This window comes from Eleutherodactylus coqui, chromosome 10 (assembly GCF_035609145.1).
Source record: "Eleutherodactylus coqui strain aEleCoq1 chromosome 10, aEleCoq1.hap1, whole genome shotgun sequence".
NCBI classification, from domain to species: domain Eukaryota; kingdom Metazoa; phylum Chordata; class Amphibia; order Anura; family Eleutherodactylidae; genus Eleutherodactylus; species Eleutherodactylus coqui.
In genome coordinates this window covers 14,114,485-14,130,881 of record NC_089846.1, presented here as the reverse complement: position 1 = coordinate 14,130,881, position 16,397 = coordinate 14,114,485, and the positions used below count along the sequence as shown (strand labels likewise).

At 49.3% G+C, this 16,397-nt stretch overlaps 1 protein-coding gene across 6 annotated transcripts in view; it reads right to left on the bottom strand.

Moving 5' to 3' along the window:
- Nucleotides 1-16,397, bottom strand: part of STOM (stomatin) — a 57,159-nt gene that overhangs the window by 6,675 nt on the left and 34,087 nt on the right. For 4 of the 6 annotated variants that reach the window (XM_066580289.1, XM_066580292.1, XM_066580290.1 and 1 more), the window contains exon 2: nt 13,268-13,329. In XM_066580289.1, the coding sequence (XP_066436386.1) occupies nt 13,268-13,329 (62 nt within the window). Of the gene's footprint in view, nt 1-13,267; nt 13,330-13,788; nt 13,855-15,883; nt 15,946-16,397 lie in introns of those variants that run through there. The other 2 variants (XM_066580288.1, XM_066580291.1) reach the window with 2 other exon arrangements.

Genomic DNA, 16,397 nt, shown 5'->3' with positions numbered 1-16,397 from the left:
CCGTACATTATATAGTATATAACCACACACCTGCACCGCACCCATCTCCGTACATTATGTAGTATATAACCGTACACCTGCGTACATTATATAGTATATAACAGCATCCACCTCCGTACATTATGAAGTATATTACCGCACACCTGCACCGCATTCATCTCCACCTGCGTACATAATATAGTATATAACCGCACACCTTAACTGCATCCACCTGCATACATACGAGTACTACCCTGCATACCCCGACCCTATCACCTCTACTGACCTCACACACCCCAACTTCATCACTCCTACTGACACTCCCTACACACTGTGAACCCATCACCTCTACCGCCCCGCACACCCCATCACTACTACTGACCCTACACACTGTGAACCCATCACCTCTACCGCCCTGCACACCCCATCACTACTACTGACCCTACACACTGTGAACCCATCACCTCTACCGAGCCCACAGACCCCAACATCATCTCTCCTACTGACCCTCCCTGCAACTGTGACCCCATCACCTCTGCCACCATGTACACCCCAACACTTCTGACTACACACAGCGACCTCATCACCTCTACTGACCCCACACACCCCATCACCTCTACTGACCCCACACACCCCATCACTACTACTGACCCCACACACCCCATCACTACTACTGACCCCACACACCCCATCACTACTACTGACCCTGCATATAGAATCATAGAAAGGTAGAGTTGGAAGGGACCTCCAGGGTCATCAGGTCCAACCCCCTGCTCAGAGCAGGGTTCAATAAATCATGAATGAACACTTCCATTGAAGGAGAACTCCCCACCTCCCGTGGCAACCTGTTCCACTCATTGATCCCCCTCACTGTCTAATATCTAATCTGTGTTTCCTCCCTTTCAGTTTCATCCCATTGCTTCTAGTCTTTCCTTATGCAGATGAGAATAGGGCTGATCCCTCTGCACTGTGACAGCCCTTCAGATATTTGTAGACCGCTATTAAGTCTCCTCTCAGCCTTCTCTTCTGCAAGCTAAACATTCCCAGATCCTTTACCCGTTCCTCATAGGACATGATTTGCAGAGCGCTCATCATCTTGGTAACTCTTCTCTGAACTTGCTCCAGTTTGTTAGTCTTTTTTAAATTGTGGTGCCCAGAACTGGATATAGTATTCCAGATGAGGTCTGACTAAGGAAGAGTAGAGGGGAATAATGACCTCACGTGATCTAGACTCTATGCTTCTCTTAATACATCCCAGAATTGTGTTTGGCTTTTTGGCTGATTAAAGGCAGGCTGCCCATCAGTGCAATAAATATCTTTATTTTTCTTATCACAGGAGGAGGGGGGCCAAAAAAACCAGATTCCACATACGGTGCTATCTAACTTTAGACCAGCACTGCATGTAAAACTGGCCTTAATGAGCTTCCCAATAAACTAATGTGTGTCTGATATGGGGAAATTAGATTATGAGCCCATTGGAGACAGGAACGGATATGAATTGTTACAATCGCTGTACAGCGCTGCGGAATATGTGGGTGCAATATAAACAACAGAAATAAATAGAATTAAGCCAGATACACATACAATAATCGTTTGCTGTTCAGCTGATGGATTGCTTCCCCAACTATGTTGTATATATGTCACATTATCAAACTGTCATGTCTATCAAAGGTTGAGATAAGCATCCACAAGTCACATTGTGCGCCGCTTATCTTAGGAAAGTGACAGGATTGGAAAGTTTCAGATACAGCTTCCCTAATCCTCGTTGTCTTGCATGAGAGATTATTGTGGACAGTTGGGTTATCTCCATCATTGTGGGATCGCTGGTGGAGCTCACTGACATTGGTGGGAATTTCAAGTTCTCCTATAGGTAATAGGAGTTATCCATTATTTGTATGTTGCTGAAATGATCGGATTCAACCATTCATTTGAGACACTTGTAAACTTGTAAATGCTATGATCACACAGTGCACTACCATTTGACTAAGGTCGATTTCACACGGCCGAGAATCTTGCGTGAATTTGGTGCGTTGCGAGATAAATCTCATGCGAATATAAGAATGGAGTCATATACATGAGGAATGCGGTGCAGGAAAAAAATCGCTGCATGTTTTATCTTTTCGCGTTCATAGACTGGTAGAATTGGAAGAGACCTCCAGGGTCATCTGGTCCGACCCCCTGCCCAGTGCAGGATTCACTAAATCATCCCAGGCAGATATTTGTCCAACCTTTGTTTGAACACTTCCATTGAAGGAGAACTCCCCACCTCCCGTGGTAACCTGTTCCACTCATTGATCCCCCTCACTGTCTAATATATAATCTGTGTCTCCTCCCTTTCAGTTTCATCCCATTGCTTCTAGTCTTTCCTTGTGCAGATAAGAATAGGGCTGATCCCTCTGCACTGTGACAGCCCCTCAGATATTTGTAGACAGCTATTAAAGGGGTTGTCCCGCGGCAGCAAGTGGGTCTATACACTTCTGTATGGCCATAATAATGCACTTTGTAATATACATTGTGCATTAATTATGAGCCATACAGAAGTTATAAAAAGTTTTATACTTACCTGCTCCGTTGCTGGCGTCCTCGTCTCCATGGTGCCGACTAATTTTCGCCCTCCGATGGCCAAATTAGCCGCGCTTGCGCAGTCCAGGTCTTCTCCTGTTCTCTATGGGGCTCCGTGTAGCTCCGCCCCGTCACGTGCCGATTCCAGCCAATCAGGAGGCTGGAATCGGCAATGGACCACACAGAAGAGCTGCGGTCCACGGAGGCAGAGGATCCCGGCGGCCATCTTCACAGGTAAGTATAGAAGTCACCGGAGCGCGGGGATTAAGGTAAGCGCTCCGGTGAGCTTTCTGTACGTCCCTGCATCGGGGTTGTCTCGCGCCGAACGGGGGGGGGGGTTGAAAAAAAAAAAAAAACCCGTTTCGGCGCGGGACAACCCCTTTAAGTCTCCTCTCAGCCTTCTTTTTTGCAAGCTAAACATTCCCAGATCCTTTACCCGTTCCTCATAGGACATGATTTGCAGACCGCTCACCATCTTAGTAACTCTTCTCTGAACTTGCTCCAGTTTGTCTATGTCTTTTTTAAAGTGGGGTGCCCAGAGCTGGACACAGTATTCCAGATGAGGTCTGGCTAAGGAAGAGTAGAGGGGGATAATGACCTCACGTGATCTAGACTCTATGCTTCTCTTAATACATCCCAGAATTGTGTTTGCATTTTTGGCTGTTGCATCACATTGTTGACTCATGTTCAGTCTATGATCTATTACTATACCCAAGTCTTTTCCACATGTGCTGCTGCTTAGCCCAGTTCCTCCCATTCTGTATGTGCTTTTTTCATTTTTTTGCTCAGATGTAGGACTTTGCACTTCTCTTTGTTAAATACCATTCTGTTAGTCGCCGCCCACTTTTCAAGCTTTTCTACATCTTTTTGAATAGTCTCTCTCTCTCTTCCCTAGTGTTAGCTATCCCTCCTAGCTTTGTGTCGTCTGCAAATTTGATCAGTTTCCCATCAATTTCCTCCTCCAGATCATTTAAAAAATGTTGAACAACACTGGGCCTAGGACAGAGCCTTGTGGTTCCCCACTTGATACATTCTTCCACTTGGATGTGCAGCCATTTATGACCACTCTATGGGTATGATCACTCATCCAGTTGTGAATCCACCTAACAGTTGTCTTGTCAATCTCACATTTGGTCATTTTTTCAATAAGTATGGTATGAGATACTTTGTCAAATACTTTACAAAAGTCAAGATATACTATATCCACCGCATTTCCCTGATCAACCCAGTCGGTGATTCTGTCATAGAAGGAAATTAGATTAATCTGGCATGACTTGTTTGTTACAAACCCATGCTGGCTCTGGTTAATTACCCCATTTTCATCCAAGTACTTGCATACTTGCTGTTTAATAATTTATTCAAAGATCTTTCCCGGTATAGAAGTCAGGCTCACAGGCCTGTAGTTTCCTGCATCCACCTTCTTCTCTTTCTTGAAGATAGGGACAACATTTGCCCTTTTCCAATCTTTTCCTGTTCTCCAGGAATTTTCAAAGATTACAGTGAGTGGTTCAGCAATTACCTCACTGCTTCCTTTAGCATCCTAGGTGTAATTTATCTGGACCTTTAGACTTGAATTCATTTAAGTTAACTATGTGTTCCCTCACCATCTCTCTGCTTATAGATAGCCAGGGAGAGGGAAGCTAGTCTGAACAGAGGATCTAACAGTTTATAATGGGCCTGCATTCTTTTATTCCCACAATAGCACAGGGAAGATCAGCTGACGTTACATCTATTTTCTGAGAGAAAACAGATACAAAATAGCAATTTAAAAGTTCGGCCTTCTCAACATCATTCTTAACCAATTCACCATTTTCATCTTGTAAGCATCCAATAGCATCTTTGACTTTTTTTTGCTTTCGACATACCCCCCAAATCCTATTTTATTGCTTTTGGCCTCTGTTGCAAGCCTCAATTCATTATTAGTAGGGATGAGCGAACGTGTCCGTTACGGACACATCCGCACCCGGACACCGGCTTTGCCGAACACTGCAGTGTTCGCGCGTAAGTGTCCGGGTGCCGCCGGGGGGCGGGGAGATGCGCGGCGGCGCGGGCGGCAGTAGCGGGGAACAGGGGGGAGCCCTCTCTCTCTCCCTCTCCCCCCCACTCCCCGCCGCACCCCCCCGCGCTGCCACGGCGGCCCCCGAACTTTTTCGCCCGAACACTGAAGTGTTCGCAAAGTTCGGTGTTCGGGCGAAAAAGGGGCGGAGCCGAACGTGTTCGCTCATCTCTAATTATTAGCTTTAGCTTTTCTGACACTTGCCCTACAGTTTCTGTTGACCGCATTATATTCTTTTTTAGATATTCCCCTCTCTTTCTATTTAATAAGCATAATTTTTTTTTTGTTTTTAACATGTGTGCAAGTTCTGTGATCATCCACCCTGGTTTCTTTAAATGCTTTCCATTCTTCCTTCTTTTAAGGAGTATTAATGATTGTGCTTTGAGAATCTCATTTCACAATATTTCCCAACCTTCTTGGACATTTCTGTCCTTAATATCATCCAGCCATTGGATTCTTCCTACCCTCCTTCTGAGTCCATTAAAATCTGCCTTTCTGAAATCCAACCTTGAGGTCTGAGTCTTCTCAGGTCTTCCTCCTCTTTTTATCCATAATTCAAGGATATCATGATCACTGCCTCCTAAGGTCCCAGCCACCCTTACCTCCTCAACCATCCCCTCCCTGTTGGTAAGAATTAGGTCCCAGATAGCAGATCCCCTTGTTTTCTCTTCTACCTTTTAGAAGATAAAGTTGTCAGCAAGAGCGGATAAGAATTTGTTGGATCCATTACTTTTACCTCAGAGATTCCCAACAAATGTCTGGATCGGTAAAATCTCCCATGATCACTATGTTGTGCTTTTTGGAGAGCTTGGCCATCTGATGTAGAAAGAGTCCCTCCATATCTTCTGCTTGTCCAGGCGGCCTATATTAAATGCCTACAATGGTGTCCTTTCTGTTGTTCTCTCTTTGTATTCTTACCCAAACAGCTTCTACAGAACTCCCAGCTCTGAAGCTTGAATCTCGGTGGAGATGACTGTTTTCCTAACATACAACACAATACCTCCTCCCCTTTTATTAGGTCTGTTTCTTATAAATAAGTTGTATCTTTCAATCCTTGTATCCAATCATGTGTATCATCCCACCATGTTTCCGTGATGCTTATGACATATTTCTCATCCTGTGTTAGGAGCTCCATTTCACCTTCTTTGTCTCCCATGCTCTGCGCATTTGTGTAAAAATATGTTAGTTTGTGATCGGCGTCTCTTACTCTTCTACTTGCCTTCTGAATTTTTTGTTTTTGTTCTTTCTTTCCATTTCTAATAGCGAGGTTCTCAAATGTATTAATTAGCTGTATATTTTTGCCTTTCACTTCCCTTCACATATTGTTCTAGTTTAAAGCTCTCCTAATGAGTGAAACAAGGCGCCCACCAAATATATGCTTACCTGTTTTTGTAAGGTGCAACCTGTCTCTAGCAAGCAGTCCATCATATAGGTAATTCACTCCATGGTCTAGGAATCCAAATCTTTGCTGACGGCACCATCAACGTAGCCAGTTGTTCACCTCTAGAATCCTGTTCCATCTTCTTATTCCATGGCCATCCACTGGGTGGATGGATGAAAAGACCACCTGTGCTCCTCGTTCCTTCACTTTCTTTCTGAGGTCTTCAAAGTCTCTGCAGATAGTTGCAAGGTCCTTTTTGCAGTTCATTTGTCCCAACATGTATTAGTAGGAATGGGTGGTGCTCTATAGGACTGAAGAGTATTGACAGACTATCAGACACATCTTTGATTTGTGCACCTGGAAGACAGCACACCTCTCGTGAGGTGTCAGGTCTACAGACAGCGGCCTCTGTTCCTCTTAATAGGGAATCCCCCACAACCACCATTCTCCTTTTCTTCTTCACAACACCACTTCTTTTTCTCCATTCAAGAGGACTCTGTGCACTTACTATACAGTTCTTTGTGGGTAGAGTCATTTCTTGCTGTACCTCTTCCTCCTCTAGTCTTTGTGAGTAGAGTCATTTCTGGCTGTACCTCCTTCTTCTTTGCTCTGTTCTTTGTGGGTAGAGTCATTTCTTGCTGTACCTCTTTCTCATTCTGCTCAGGAACCAGTACCAGACCCCCTGCGTGAGAACCTTGTACAGGTTCCCGAGCAGTATGGGTGCTGACTGACTCCTGATACTCCTGCTTCTTTGGGTCACATGCTTCCATTCCTCGGCTTCTGCAGGTACACTGGACATTTCTTTTCCTTTAATATTTTGAAGACTTTCTTCTACTCTGTCCAGGAAATCCTCAGCTCCCCCTGTGGCTCCCCTCCTTTTCCATGTTGTCAGTTGATATCCACTTCCAAACTTCTAAAAGTCAAGAAATGTTGTGAAGATATATAACCTATTAGATACTCTAAGTGATGAGAGGTTTGGCGATGTCCTCCGAGCAGCTAGACCCGGCTAATCCCGGCAATCTTCCAGCTTACAGTGATTCTTTGCTTTTCCCAGAATGCACAGGGAATATGCAAATTATCTTCCTGCAGCTCCAATCTCTGGTTCAATCTACCAACCCCGCATACCCCATTACGTATACCGACCCCACACACCCCAACATCATCACTGCTACTGACCATCCCTACACACTGTGACCCCATCACCTCTACCACCCCGCACACCCCATCACTACTACTGACCCCACACACAGTGACCCCATCACCTCTACCACCCCGCACACCCCATCCCTTCTACTGACCCCACACACTGTGACCCCATCACCTCTACCACCCCGCACACCCCATCCCTTCTACTGACCCCACACACAGTGACCCCATCACCTCTACCACCCCGCACACCCCATCACTACTACTGACCCCACACACAGTGACCCCATCACCTCTACCACCCCGCACACCCCATCACTACTACTGACCCCACACACAGTGACCCCATCACCTCTACCACCCCGCACACCCCATCACTACTACTGACCCCACACACAGTGACCCCATCACCTCTACCACCCCGCACACCCCATCCCTTCTACTGACCCCACACACTGTGACCCCATCACCTCTACCACCCCGCACACCCCATCACTACTACTGACCCCACACACAGTGACCCCATCACCTCTACCACCCCGCACACCCCATCACTACTACTGACCCCACACACAGTGACCCCATCACCTCTACCACCCCGCACACCCCATCCCTTCTACTGACCCCACACACAGTGACCCCATCACCTCTACCACCCCACACACCCCATCACTACTACTGACCCCACACACAGTGACCCCATCACCTCTACCACCCCGCACACCCCATCACTACTACTGACCCCACACACAGTGACCCCATCACCTCTACCACCCCGCACACCCCATCACTACTACTGACCCTACACACTGTGACCCCATCACCTCTACCACCCCGCACACCCCATCCCTTCTACTGACCCTACACACAGTGACCCCATCACCTCTACCGCCCCGCACACCCCATCACTACTACTGACCCTACACACAGTGACCCCATCACCTCTACCGCCCTACATACCGGCCCTATTACCACTAGTGACCCTACCTACCCTGATCCTACCCCTCATAGGGCCCCAGTAATGATGACAGTCATGACGCCGCAGGTCAGGGAACATTCCGTCTCTGTATACTGGATGCCTCGGGGGAGAAACAGCACATAACTGCGTGAAAACAACTTCCTGTCTCATCATGTAAGTTTTATTTTCGGACCTAAATGGCCTACCAGCATCCTACTTACTCCCAAAGCCATGCAGACATGTAAAGGTCTCGCTACTACTGCTCTGCCTGTGTCAGTCTGCACTGTAGTTCTGGCATTATACTCATAAACAGTCCTGGAGTCCCCCCCCCCCCCCAACGATGGTGTTTGAGTTGCATGTACTGACAAGTCCGCAGTTCCTAAGGTGAAGTGGTGCCAGCAGCGAGTCGTTCCTACTCTTGTGCAATTATCGTGGCACATATTACTGTCACATGACACAAATGCCAGGAAACCATTGTCACAACACTGCTGCGAGCAACACCAGAGACCCCAGCGAGCAGCGGTAACATGCAATGTGCACGCAGAGAGAAGCGACACCCTGCATCGTCCATGCACAGAGAGAAGCGGCGCAGTGCATCGTCCATGCACAGAGAGAAGCGGCGCAGTGCATCGTCCAAACACCGAGAGAAGCGGCGCAGTGCATCGTCCAAACACCGAGAGAAGCGGCGCAGTGCATTGTCCATACACAGAGAGAAGCGGCGCAGTGCATCGTCCATACACAGAGAGAAGCGGCGCAGTGCATCGTCCATACACAGAGAGAAGCGGCGCAGTGCATCGTCCATACACAGAGAGAAGCGGCGCAGTGCATCGTCCATACACGGAGGGAAGCGGCGCAGTGCATCGTCCATACACGGAGGGAAGCGGCGCAGTGCATCGTCCATACACGGAGAGAAGCGGCGCAGTGCATCGTCCATACACAGAGAGAAGCGGCGCAGTGCATCGTCCATACACGGAGGGAAGCGGGGCAGTGCATCGTCCATACACGGAGGGAAGCGGCGCAGTGCATCGTCCATACACGGAGGGAAGCGGCGCAGTGCATCGTCCATACACGGAGGGAAGCGGCGCAGTGCATCGTCCATACAGGGAGGGAAGCGGCGCAGTGCATCGTCCATACACGGAGGGAAGCGGCGCAGTGCATCGTCCATACACAGAGAGAAGCGGCGCAGTGCATCGTCCATACACGGAGGGAAGCGGTGCAGTGCATCGTCCATACACGGAGGGAAGCGGCGCAGTGCATCGTCCATACACGGAGGGAAGCGGCGCAGTGCATCGTCCATACACGGAGGGAAGCGGCGCAGTGCATCGTCCATACACAGAGAGAAGCGGCGCAGTGCATCGTCCATACACGGAGGGAAGCGGCGCAGTGCATCGTCCATACACGGAGGGAAGCGGCGCAGTGCATCGTCCATACACGGAGGGAAGCGGCGCAGTGCATCGTCCATACACGGAGGGAAGCGGCGCAGTGCATCGTCCATACACGGAGGGAAGCGGCGCAGTGCATCGTCCATACAGGGAGGGAAGCGGCGCAGTGCATCGTCCATACACGGAGGGAAGCGGCGCAGTGCATCGTCCATACACAGAGAGAAGCGGCGCAGTGCATCGTCCATACACAGAGGGAAGCGGCGCAGTGCATCGTCCATACACGGAGGGAAGCGGCGCACTGCATCGTCCATACACGGAGAGAAGCAGCGCAGTGCATCGTCCATACACGGCGAGAAGCGGCGCAGTGCATCGTCCATACACGGAGGGAAGCGGCGCAGTGCATCGTCCATACACGGAGGGAAGCGGCGCAGTGCATCGTCCATACACGGAGGGAAGCGGCGCAGTGCATCTTCCATACACGGAGGGAAGCGGCGCAGTGCATCGATCATACACAGAGAGAAGCGGTGCAGTGCATCATCCAAACACCGAGAGAAGCAGCGCATTGCATCGTCCATTTACAGAGAAAAGCGGGATAGTGCATGGTCCGTATGGCGAAAAACGGCACCGCACATCGTCCCTATAGAGAGAAGCAGTACCGTGCTATGCTCCTATTCAACATTCATACAGATAGAAGCGGCACTGTGCATCACCTATACAGAGATCAGTTGCATCATTGTGCATCGTCCATACACAGAGAGAAGCGGCACCGTGTAACATCCATACACAAAGAGAAGCAGCACCATGTATCATCCATAAACAGAAAGAAGCAGTACTGTGCATTGTCCCTATGAAGAGAAATGGCACTGTGCATCGTGCCTATAGCAAGAAGCGGCACCGTGTATCGTACCTATAGTGAGAAGCCGAACCAGGCACCGTCCCAATAGAGAGAAGCGGCACTATGCATCGCCCCTATAGTGAGAAGCGGCACCGTGCATCGTCCCTATAGAGAGAAGCAGCACCATGCATCGTCCCTATAGAGAGAAGCGGCACCGTGCATCGTCCCTATAGAGAGAAGCGGCACCATGCATCGTCCCTATAGAGAGAAGCGGCACCATGCATCGTCCCTATAGAGAGAAGCGGCACCGTGCATTGTACCTATAGTGAGAAGCGGCACCGTGTTATGCTTCTATTCATCGTTTATACAGAGAGAAGCAGCACTGAGCATCACCCATACAGAGATCAGTTGCATCATCGTGCATCGTCCATACACAGAGAGAAGCGGCACAGAAGTGGCACCGTGTATCATCCATACATAGAGAGAAGCGGCGGTGTGTATCATTTACAAACAGAGAGAAGCGGCACTGTGCATCGCCCCTATAGTGAGAAGCGGTACCGTGCATCGCCCCTATAGTGAGAGGCGGCACCGTGCATCGTCCCTATTGTGAGAAGCGGCACCATGCATCGTCCCTATAGTGAGAAGCGGCACCAGGCATCATCCTATAGTGAAAAGCGGCACCGTGCATCTTCCCTATAGAGAGAAGCGGCACCGTGCATCGTCCCTATAGTGAGAAGCGGCACCGTGCATCGTCCCTATAGAGAGAAGCGGCACCATGCTATGCTTCTATTCATCGTTTATACAGTGAGAAGCGGCACCGTGCATCGTCCCTATAGTGAGAAGCGGCACCGTGCATCGTCCCTATAGTGAGAAGCGGCACCGTGCATCGCCCCTATAGTGAGAAGCGGCACCAGGCATCATCCTATAGTGAGAAGCGGCACCGTGCATCGTCCCTATAGAGAGAAGCGGCACCATGCTATGCTTCTATTCATCGTTTATACAGTGAGAAGCGGCACCGTGCATCGTCCCTATAGTGAGAAGCGGCACCGTGCATCGTCCCTATAGTGAGAAGCGGCACCGTGCATCGCCCCTATAGTGAGAAGCGGCACTGTGCATCGTCCCTATAGTGAGAAGCGGCACCGTGCATCGCCCCTATAGTGAGAAGCGGCACTGTGCATCGCCCCTATAGTGAGAAGCGGCACCGTGCATCGTCCCTATAGTGAGAAGCGGCACCGTGCATCGTCCCTATAGTGAGAAGCGGCACTGTGCATCGTCCCTACAAAGAGAAATGGACTCTTGGGTGAATGAAGCTTTTCAGCGGGTTCTGTATACCGCATACGAGTGCTGTGGTTTTTTCCGCTTGCTGTGCGCTGAGTCTTGTAGGTTTTTATGTTGTCAATTGCAAAACAAGATAATTATAAGGTGCGGTGATTGTTTGCCACACAGCGGGGGAGGGGATTTTCCGTGTGCCCCACTAACACGTTATCAGCTTACATACATGACATACACAGGGCCGGCATCAAACCTTCAATGCCAGCTGATGATGGGACTTCAGCCTACCTGCTACAAAGTTCGGCTTGAACCCCCAATCAGCACTGGTACTGGGGCAGATTATCTATAGGGTAACCTTTAGGCGGGTTTAGATACAGCAGGCTTAGATACAGCTCGTTTACACCTCTATATATTTAATTGTCTGTTATCTCAGCTCAGACCGCCATGACAACTTCTTCCAGCCACAACAGGTCTCTACACAATCTCCTCATCCTGCCACTACCTCCAGTGCCTCTGAGTAATAATACCTCCGCTGCCCCCTGCAGTCCACCATTATTACAGCCTGTCCCTTCATCATCTGCTCCATAGATGCCTGCATCCATTAGGGAGGGGACTCATCTCACCCCTGGGGGTTCATACAGACGCCCTGATAATAGAGGGTAATAGAGGGTCCCCCACAATTGGAGCAGTCTCCATCATCCCAGAAGCTCCTCCCCCTACTTACTGTAATCACAGCCATACCCCCTATAACGAGCGAGTGCCCACCGCTGGCACCTGGTTGATCCCGCCAGGAGCATATACGTCTCACATATTATGCCACACAACATACGTAGCCGCAACACTGGGTGCAAATGGCTCATTACAAGTCGCGCCGATCACATGACCCCACAGAGCGACGAATGGCGGATGCAGGCAGGGTCATGTGACCAGTCTGTTTTGTATGTTCTGCGCTCTACGGACACACCAGCTCAGCAGGGGTTAATCACAAGGACGGCCATGCATCCGAGGAGCTGACAGGAAAGCTTCCCATGATCCCTCCGCCATGTTTACTACATCACAGCAGTGCAGACTGTAAGGAGGAGCAGATAACGCTGGCGCTGGGGGCGGGTTATGGGGCGCAACGATGTCCGCGGCTCTGACTCCTCCCTCTAGGAGCAAAACTGATGGAAGATCCTGCGCCTGACAAGCCACACCCACCATATTCTTGCCACACCCCTTTTGGAAGCCAAAAGTCAAGTGTGTGATGTTAGACCTTGTGAGAATAAATTCGTTCCCTCGTGAGATGATCCCGAGACCCTGAATAACCGCAAGGATCGGTAGGACTACAAAGAGCTGAGGGGGGATCAATCCAAACCAGTAAGTATTGACCCCCTTTCACGAATGTAACTTTAGTAACGGCCAGTAGTCAGAGCTCCGCCCATCAGTTATCAACAAGTACGGATAACCATGTCAGGGGGGAAGAACAGGGAGGTGACCCCCAACATATTAATGTGCACCCACAACACAAGGGTGGACCCCCCCCCACACCACCTTGTGTCCCTCCAACACCACGTGACGCCCCCCCCCCACACAACGACGTGACGCCCCCCCAGCATGTGCTCCCTCCAATACAAGCATCTCCCAAGCATGAACATCCCCCCCTCCTTCCATGAAGCATGTGCCCGCAGGGCGCTGACGTGATTAGAGCGGTTCTTACTTGAGTGTCCGCTGTCGATGATCCTGCGCTGCTTCTGCTCGCTGTCGGCCATGGTGCGAAGTCTGGAAGGGAGAAGTGCAAAGATTCAGCTGGAGCTGCAGACTAAATACAACCCAGAGGAGGGGACACTCCCAGGACCTGCCCCCCACCCGCCCCTGCCTGTGCCAACCCCCAGCGCTGCCTGTGCAGCTCACACAGGGCTGAGGGAAACAATGTATCCAAACCGAGAGGAGGAAACAATGTATCCAAACCTAGAGGAGGAAACAATGTATCCAAACCGAGAGGAGGAAACAACGTATCCAAACCGAGAGGAGGAAACAACGTATCCAAACCGAGAGGAGGAAACAACGTATCCAACCCAAGAGGAGGAAACAATGTATCCAAACCGAGAGGAGGAAACAACGTATCCAAACCGAGAGATGACAACAACGTATCCAAACCGAGAGATAGCAACAACGTATCCAAACCGAGGGATGGCAACGACGTATCCAACCCAAGAGGAGGAAACAACGTATCCAAACCGAGAGATGGCAACAACGTATCCAAACCGAGAGGAGGAAACAACGTATCCAAACCGAGAGATGGCAACAACGTATCCAACCCAAGAGGAGGAAACAATGTATCCAAACCGAGAGGAGGAAACAACGTATCCAAACCGAGAGGAGGAAACAACGTATCCAAACCGAGAGATGACAACAACGTATCCAAACCGAGAGATAGCAACAACGTATCCAAACCGAGGGATGGCAACGACGTATCCAACCCAAGAGGAGGAAACAACGTATCCAAACCGAGAGATGGCAACAACGTATCCAAACCGAGAGGAGGAAACAACGTATCCAAACTGAGAGATGACAACAACGTATCCAAACCGAGAGATAGCAACAACGTATCCAAACCGAGAGATAGCAACAACGTATCCAAATAGAGTGATGGCAACAACGTATCCAAACCAGAGATAGCAACAATGTATCCAACCCGAGAGATGGCAACAACGTACCCAAACCGAAAGGAGGAAACAATGTATCCAAACCAAGAGGAGGAAACAACGTATCCAAACCAAGAGATGACAACAACGTATCCAAACCGAGAGATGGCAACAACGTATCCAACCTGAAAGATGGCAACAACGTATCCAAACCGAGGGATGGCAACAACGAATCCAACCCGAGAGATGGCAACAACGAATCCAACCCGAGAGATGGCAACAACGTATCCAACCCGAGAGATGGCAACACCGTATCCAACCCGAGAGATGGCAACAACGTATCCAACCTGAGAGATGGCAACAATATATCCAACCGAGAGATGGCAACAACGTATCCAAACCCAGAGGAGGGGAAAACGTATTCAAACTAAGAGATGGCAAAAACGTATCCAACCAGAGAGGGCAACAACGTATCCAAACCGAGAGATAGCAACAACGTATCCAACCGAAGAGGAAGAAACAACGTATCCAAACCGAGAGATGGCAACAACGTATCCAACCGAAGAGGAAGAAACAACATATCCAAACCGAGAGGAGGAAACAACGTATCCAAACCGAGAGGAGGAAACAACGTATCCAAACCGAGAGGAGGAAACAACGTATCCAAACCGAGAGGAGGAAACAACGTATCCAAACCGAGAGATGGCAACAACGTATCCAAACCGAGAGATAGCAACAACGTATCCAAACCGAGAGATAGCAACAACGTATCCAAACCGAGAGATAGCAACAACGTATCCAAACCGAGAGATGACAACAACGTATCCAAACGGAGAGATAGCAACAACGTATCCAAACCGAGAGATAGCAACAACGTATCCAAACCGAGAGGAGGAAACAACGTATCCAAACCAGAGATGGCAACAATGTATCCAACCCGAAAGATGGCAACAACGTATCCAAACCGAAAGGAGGAAACAATGTATCCAACCCAAGAGGAGGAAACAACGTATCCAACCAGAGAGGAGGAAACAACGTATCCAAACCAGAGATGGCAACAACGTATCCAACCAGAGAGAGTAAACAATGTATCCAAACCGAGAGAAGGCAACAACGTATCCAACCCAAGAGGAGGAAACAACGTATCCAACCCAAGGGGAGGAAACAACGTATCCAACCCGAGAGATGGCAACAACGTATCCAACCTGAATGATGGCAACAATGTATCCAACCCGAGAGGAGGAAACAATGTATCCAACCCGAGAGGAGAAACAATGTATCCAAACCGAGAGATGGCAACAACATATCCAACCCCAGAGGAGGGAAAAACGTATCCAAACTGAGAGATGGCAACAACGTATCCAACCCGAGAGATGGCAACAACGTATCCAACCAGAGAGGGCAACAACGTATCCAACCACAGAGGAGGAAACAATGTATCCAAACCGAGAGAAGGCAACAACATATCCAACCACAGAGGAGGAAACAATGTATCCAAACCGAGAGAAGGCAACAACGTATCCAACCCGAGAGATGGCAACAACGTATCCAACCCAAGAGATGGCAACAACGTATCCAACCTGAGAGATGGCAACAACGTATCCAACCCGAGAGATGGCAACAACGTATCCAACCCGAGAGATGGCAACAACGTATCCAACCCAAGAGATGGCAACAACGTATCCAACCTGAGAGATGGCAACAACGTATCCAACCCAAGAGATGGCAACAACATATCCAACCGAGAGATGGCAAAAACATATCCAACCGAGAGATGGCAACAACATATCCAACCGAGAGATGGCAACAACATATCCAACCGAGAGAGGGCAACAACGTATCCAAACCCAAAGGAGGAAACAACGTATCCAAACAAGAGATCGCAACAATGTAGCCAACCCGAGAGATGGCAACAATGTATCCAACCCGAGAGGTGGCAACAATATATCCGACCGAGAGATGACAACAACGTATCCAACCCGAGAGATGGCAACAACGTATCCAACCCGAAAGATGGCAACAAAGTATCCAACCCGGGAGGAGGAAACAACGTATCCAAACCGAGAGATGGCAACAACGTATCCAAACCAGAGATGGCAACAACGTATCCAACCCGAGAGATGGCAACAACGTATCCAAACCAGAGATGGCAACAACGTATCCAACCCGAGAGGAGGAAACAACGTATCCAAACCCAGAGGA